The 6,891-nt window shown below is 32.5% G+C and overlaps 1 protein-coding gene across 1 annotated transcript; it reads right to left on the bottom strand.

The window, feature by feature from the left end:
- Positions 1 to 3,605: 3,605 nt before the first annotated feature.
- LOC145586941 (TPD1 protein homolog 1-like) lies at positions 3,606 to 6,327 on the bottom strand. Its single transcript, XM_081643920.1, has 3 exons — positions 6,219 to 6,327; positions 5,724 to 5,816; positions 3,606 to 4,000 (listed from the first exon to the last, which is right to left on the bottom strand). The coding sequence occupies exons 1-3, from the start codon at positions 6,325 to 6,327 to the stop codon at positions 3,654 to 3,656; spliced, it is 549 nt and encodes a 182-aa protein (XP_081500046.1). The 3' UTR covers positions 3,606 to 3,653.
- Positions 6,328 to 6,891: the final 564 nt, after the last annotated feature.

Raw genomic sequence — 6,891 nt, 5'->3', positions numbered from 1 at the left:
AAGGAGGAGAGGGAGTGCGTCGACTGGCTGCCGCCGGTGGTGGTGGTGGCGCCGATGTGCTATCCACGCAAGAGGAGGGAGAAGGACAGAGAGGCGTGGCATTTAGAGGGAAAAGAAGAAGAAAATGAAAATAAAAATAAAGGAAAAAGAAGAGAACAAGAAGAGAGATAAAATAAAAAGAAAATCTTTGAATTTTTGTGAAATCTAACTATTATGAACTTGTGTGGAAAAATCTTTAGATTTTAAATTATTTATACTCTCCTTAATAAAACTCATATTTACAACTTTTCCATTACTAATTCCTGTTTCCCTTCAATTTCTCAATTGGCCCCTTAAATTTTCAATAAGTTGGTCCACTCATTTCAATAGGATTGATCCAATTAAAAATACTTTTATTGTCTCAATTCATGATCCATTTTATTTATACACACTTACAATTTATTTAAATAAATAATTTCTTTTTAAAATTAAATAAATCCTTTTAATAAATAAATTAAATTAAATAATTAATTTTTATATATATAAAAGTATAATAAAAAATACGAAGTATTACATATTTACTTTATTTTTCTAATATTTTAGAAATTTCTAATATTTCATGCTTACTTTGCTTTTTTTTTTTTTAATGTATAACATTTTCACCAATAATATTATTATTAGTCATTACATGTCTACTACACAGATAGTTTAAAGTGTCACAAAAGCACATCAATTCCTAACTAATTTGTATCAATGATATATTTAAAATTTTGACATATGGATCAAACATTTATCTTAAAATTTAATAAATAGTCCTGGCATCACACGGGATACAAAACTAGTATTTAATCATATAACTAATATATAAAGCTAAACTTTTAGCCAGGTCACGAAATAGCGACACTTGACATTCTAACTTTTCGCCAAGTGTCACGCCACCTTGGATAGATTTTAATAGACTTCATACATAAAAATCGCCAAGTGTCGCACCACCTTGGATATATTTGGATAGACTTCATAAGATAAAAGGTTAATTTAGAGTTTTATTTTCGATAAAATACCAAATAATAAACTTATAATAAGGCCACAAGACAACATCATTTAGTGTTTTAATTTTTCACGCACCAAGGGTCGTACCACGTTGGATAAATATAGATAGACTTTGTAGCAAAAAAAAATTAATTTAGAATTCTATTTTCAATTAAATTGAATCATAATATATTTTTATCTTAAAAGTCCATAAAAAAAACCCGGCCATTGCACGGGGCACAAAACTTTTATATATATATATATATATATATATATATAGATGCTAATCCCTTTAAAACTTAAAATAACTTTCTAAAAGATTCTAGAAGTTTAAGATAAATCCTAATGACTTTAGGAATACAATTTTAACTAATGGACCCTCCACATGATCATTGGGCCGTATATAAAACTCATTTCAGACCCAGTTTAGTATTTTGGCCAAATCTTCCTCGTCATAACTCAGAATTGAGCTTATAACATATTGTTGGAAAGCTCTTTTCAAACCCTATTTAACTACACAATTATTGAACCCATATTATGGACCAAAATAAAGTGGATTGGACGTTTTCCATAAATAGAATACGAAATGAATGATTTTCGAAAACAAAATGAATTATTTTTATTAAAACATTTTAGAAAACATAAGAACTCACGAGACTCTTGAACATTTTACCTCATTCGATATTCAATGACGTGAAAAGTACTCATCTATGGATTTGGTTTTTGGGGAGACACTATAAAATAAAAGACCAACTCAACCAAAAGCTTAAGCTGATGGTTGAGACCCAGGAATATGTTTTATACTCTATCACTCCCCCTCACATGAAAGGCCCTTTGGGCTTGAAATGTGGATGCAACACATGCCCTCTCATACCCGGCGCAAATTAATTCCACTTTGAAAGAGGGGTGGATGAGATTTGAAGCTGTGACCTTTGTATCACGCTGGCTCCGATACCATGTTAGAGGACCAATTCAACCAAAAGCTCAAACTGATGGTTGAGGCCAAGGAATATGATTTATACTCTATCACTCCCCCTCACAGATGCAGTACAGGCCCTCTCATAGTAGGTAATATGTATACTCAAGATTATTATTTACTTTTTCTAATAAATATTGTTCATTCAATTATTATCGAACGAAACACTTTTGAGTGTGCTTTGCACACGAAGTTATACAATTATCTTCATAAAACTATAATTAGTGATATAAAAATGTTTTGTTAAGTCAAAATGATTAATGATAGTTTTAATAGTAACGGTACACAACACGGGCTCTAAACTAGTAAAATTATAAAATACGATCGTAAAATAACATCAAGTATATAAACATGGAAGGAGTAATGAATTTTGAAATAGATAGAGTAAAAATTGTTAAAATACCAAAAACTTAATTTTATTTGAACATTTTTTTATTAAAAGTAGTGTAGACCGTACTACCGTAGGGAGAGTGTGACAGTAAGAGAAAGGGTGGTCAAACGGAGGTGACAGTGAGAGACAAATACAAAAGGTGGAGATGACCGTCCATCCCACTGCTGACTGCTTACTGCTACTGGCGGCTATTAAACACTGGTTATGGTTAATCCACCACACTTGCCCCAATGTCCCCTGCCTCATACTTTCCTCTTTTTCGCTATCAACCCATTGCTATCACAGATAAAGCTTTTCCTTTTCTTTACTCAACTCTAACCAAACCAAACACCCTACTCAGGGTCTAGGGACCGCTAGTTTTATCAGGGCTTCTTTGCCTCAGCCCTCAGGTTATGTCCATTGTCCACTATTTATTGTCTTTTGTTTTTACCTTCATCCTCTCTCTGCCATTTACTACCACTAAACTTAACTACAGGAATTTGGTATTTTCTCATAACAAATGGAATTACATAAGCCTCTTTGGTTCATTCCTTACATAGCCTAATCAACCGTGGTCCGACACGTCCCGATTTTGGCTGATTATGTTGGGTTCAAGTCCACAGCCTTATTAGGCGTTTTTTTTATCCTAAAAAAAAAAAGGGCACAGGGCCGTCTTGGGTAATTATAGTGTAACCGGTCTATAGTCTACACTATCATTGTGCCTTTACGTATCAAAATTTATGTCTTAACTCGGGTTTATAACTAAAGAAATCAAACAACACAACCAAGTCCGAAAACTAGTCAAGATACAGCATGGGTAATGAAAACAAAAAAAAATTCTAATACAATGTACGAGTAGGACATCAACAATGTGAACAAATGATATTTTTTACCTTTTAGGCTTTTAGTGTAAAAAAAAACGTACTAGCAAAAACTGCACTACGAGATTACTCGTATATACATCTATATATACCCCCCACAAAAAATTGCCCAAGGTAGAGACTTGAACTTTAAGACTAATTACATCACGAAATTCCCTACCAAAATCAATACTAATTCTCTCTAAGCCTCATGTATACCAAGAATTATATGAAAAACTACCCAAGGAATAAGGCAAATCAACACCCAACAATTATATAAGGCACGAGCTTGCGAGTCACAACTATGGCTTCGTTGCTTCATATAATTGCTGGGTGTTCTTTAGTTAGCCTAAGCCAAGCCTAATTGTAGACAACATTAGGTACTACTCCGTTAGGCAAGAAAAAAAAAAAGACTAATTGCTATTGAGTATCTAATTATCTATAAGCAACTCATGGATGAAATAGAAAGAGGGTAGCTGTAGGTATTGGCATACTGGAAGGTAAACGACTCCCCATTCCCTAGAATTCTGCCAGCATTGACGACACAATCATCAAAACGAATACGCCTGAAGAGAGATGGGTCGACGGGGAAGGCAGAGCTGAACCAACCACAACGGAGATGAATGTGGGCGATGTCACATCCAGAGGAGCACACATTCACGATCTCAACAGTGTAAGTGGGTATACCCGAGGGCAATGGTGCACTGGGTATTTGGCCAACGGAAAGGTCAGACTCAGAGCACTTGTTGGTATCATCCCAAAACCGGGTTGGCTCAACGCTCGGTGCTGCCCAAATTTAGAAACAAAAACACGGGGTCAAAAAATAGTAAGAATGTAATAAACTTTTAAGCAGAAAAACAACACCCATTTAAGCAAAGAACATACTAATGTTAATAGAAAAAATAGAATGCATTTGGATTATGGAGACAAAATTAACTTTTTTTTTTAGTATGAATGAGTTTATTGAAAAGGGACAGGGGCAAGCATAAATAATCAAATAAAAGCAAACATCATAGAGTAAGTGAATTTAGTAAGGTCCCCTACATTATGGTTCATCTTTTGTGCGACAACTATAGACTGCTTATCACAACATTATTATTCCCCTATATATATGGTTTGCTAAAATCATTTCCAATTCATGGATTCAGATTCCATAGTACCACTAACTTTGGCAACTTACCAAGCACCAACTAGAGCAACGAAATAATGTCATTCAAATTGGAGCATGAAATCGAATTAATAAAAAAATACACTATCTCATTCAAATCAGACATTAACCAGATCCTAAGAAATTGTATCAATTAGTGGAGCAATTGCACTATTGTAAGTGACTAACCACCACTATAACTTGTACATAAACTGAATAATACAAATCATTGTATCTTAAACCCAAAGTCTAAATTTACACTAGCTTAAAATGGACCAAAAAAAAAACAAAGATCCAATTAAGAACCAATCAATTAGTACAATCTAACCAATTAAACTCGACTACAATTACTAAAAATACGAGACAAAATCAAAATTCAAATCGAAAATCACAAATCATTGTATCTTAAACCCAAAGTCCAAATTTACACTATCTTAAATGAATATACAAAAAACAAATATCCAATTAAGAACCAATCAATTAGTACAATCTAGCAAATTAATACAAGACTAGATTAAAATTCAAATCGAAAATCACAAGTCATTAATCTTAAACCCAAAGCCCAAATTTACACTAGCCTAAATGGATATACAAAAAACAAAGATCTAATTAAGAACCAATCAATTAATACAATCAAACCAGTTAAACTTGACTACAATTAACAAAAACACAAGACAAAATCAAAATTCAAATCAAAAGTCTAACTACTCCCCTCTATCTCTAGCAACATCAAAGTAAAGAACAACATTTAGAAACAAGGGAATAATGTACTCAATTAAAGTTCTTAAATTCTACAAAATCAAGTTTACTTCAAAAGTGGGTTATATCATAATTTAGTGAGGACTCCTAACCTTTTTTTTTTTTTTTTTTTTTTTGAAAGCAAAGTGAGAACTCCTAATTAGTTACTCATATATTGCTAAACATGCGCATATCCAACAAATTTGCCATTAAAATAAAATTACCCTGAAATGACAAATTTCAGAAATACCAAAAAAAAAAAACTTCACGTGGTCCCCTACCAAATATTTGTCACTCAAAAACCATACCAAAATTGAATATATGAACAGCAAAAATTACAGCATTTTAGCATTTAACCCAATCCAATTCAACCAGGTGCAAGTTAACATAAAATAAACCCATAAATTCATCCTCAAATAAAATTAATTTGAATGTGACAAAAATTCTAACAAAGACAAAAAAATAATATTGTACTCAATCTTAACAGTAATAGTACTAGTACACCCCCTTTACCTCTGTTCATATGCGTTTCCACTACACATCGCCATTACACAATTTCCAGGCCATATACCCCGAAAAAAGTACACACTAACAGAGGGTAAGACTGTAAGAGAGAGAAAGTACCTAGAAGTTTCCGGTGAGGAGATGGAAAAACGTCGTTAATGGCGGATGAAATCAACCTCTTCATTTGAAAACCATTGATATTGATTTTCTTCCCTGTAAATAAAAATAATAATAATAATAATAATAACAAAATATTATTAATAATAATGTTATAGACCGCCATTGTTGTCTAGCTGTAACTTCAGTCGACAAAAATAAATTTCTTCGTTATTTTTCGAAATTAATAAAAAAAAAAATTGGAGAAATTTTATTTGAAAAATGAAATTTGTGAGGAAACAACTACAGATTATTCTCTTCTGCACTTATAAAAAATTTACAGATTATTTACAAACAAAAAAAAAATCAAACGTCATAAAAATTACAAAAACTAAAAATCATGATAATTCATAATATTATTAACGCAATTTTTTGAGTTAAAAAATGACGAAGAAAATTTTCGGATAAATAAAGTAGAGAAGATTCAATAATTTTAAGAAAAAAGTTGATAATGTGTACCAGTATGAAGTAGTAGAATGAGGAACAACAGCAACGAAAAAGCCGTCGTAACAACCGCGATTCTCCGCCACAAACCACCCGAAGAAGGCGTACTCGTCGACGTACACATCGCCGTAAAAATGGTCGCAAAAATCGACGAATAATCGAGTGAACGTAGCAACTCGGAGCGAGTTAACTCAGCAGAAGAGACCTTCAGAAATGAGAGCTTGATGAAGAAGAAACTGGAGAGAGAGAATAAAAGTATAAGAAACCTCGAAAAAATGAAACAATGGAGTATTTATTTGATTATTTAATGTGAAGAGTAATAAATAAATGAAAAAAGCGTCAGAAAAATCACATCAAACAACAAAAATTACTGTAGAAGAATAGGATTTGACTTCCTGAAGATCTCTAAATCGACGGCGTATTTTTGGAAAAGGTAAGAGAGAGAAAATGCATCGAAAATATGCATCGTATTACGAATCAACCAAAACAGAAACTTCACGAAACCCTAGATGAGAGAAATTTGGGATTTCGACCAGATTTTATTTTGAAAAAAACTCAACAAAAAAAGTAGAAATGGAAGCATTTCGGAGCGCAGAAATTTGATTCTGCCATGTCTAAACTTAGCAAAAGCTTCAGAAACAAAAAAAAAAAAAAAGTAGAGTGAAAATGTGAGAGTTAGAGAGAGAAA

Source organism: Chenopodium album, chromosome 2 (genome assembly GCF_948465745.1).
Source record: "Chenopodium album chromosome 2, dcCheAlbu1.1, whole genome shotgun sequence".
In the NCBI taxonomy this organism is placed as follows: Eukaryota; Viridiplantae; Streptophyta; class Magnoliopsida; order Caryophyllales; family Amaranthaceae; genus Chenopodium; species Chenopodium album.
The sequence above is the reverse complement of the archived record's forward strand: the minus strand, read 5'-3'. Positions and strand labels throughout refer to the sequence as shown.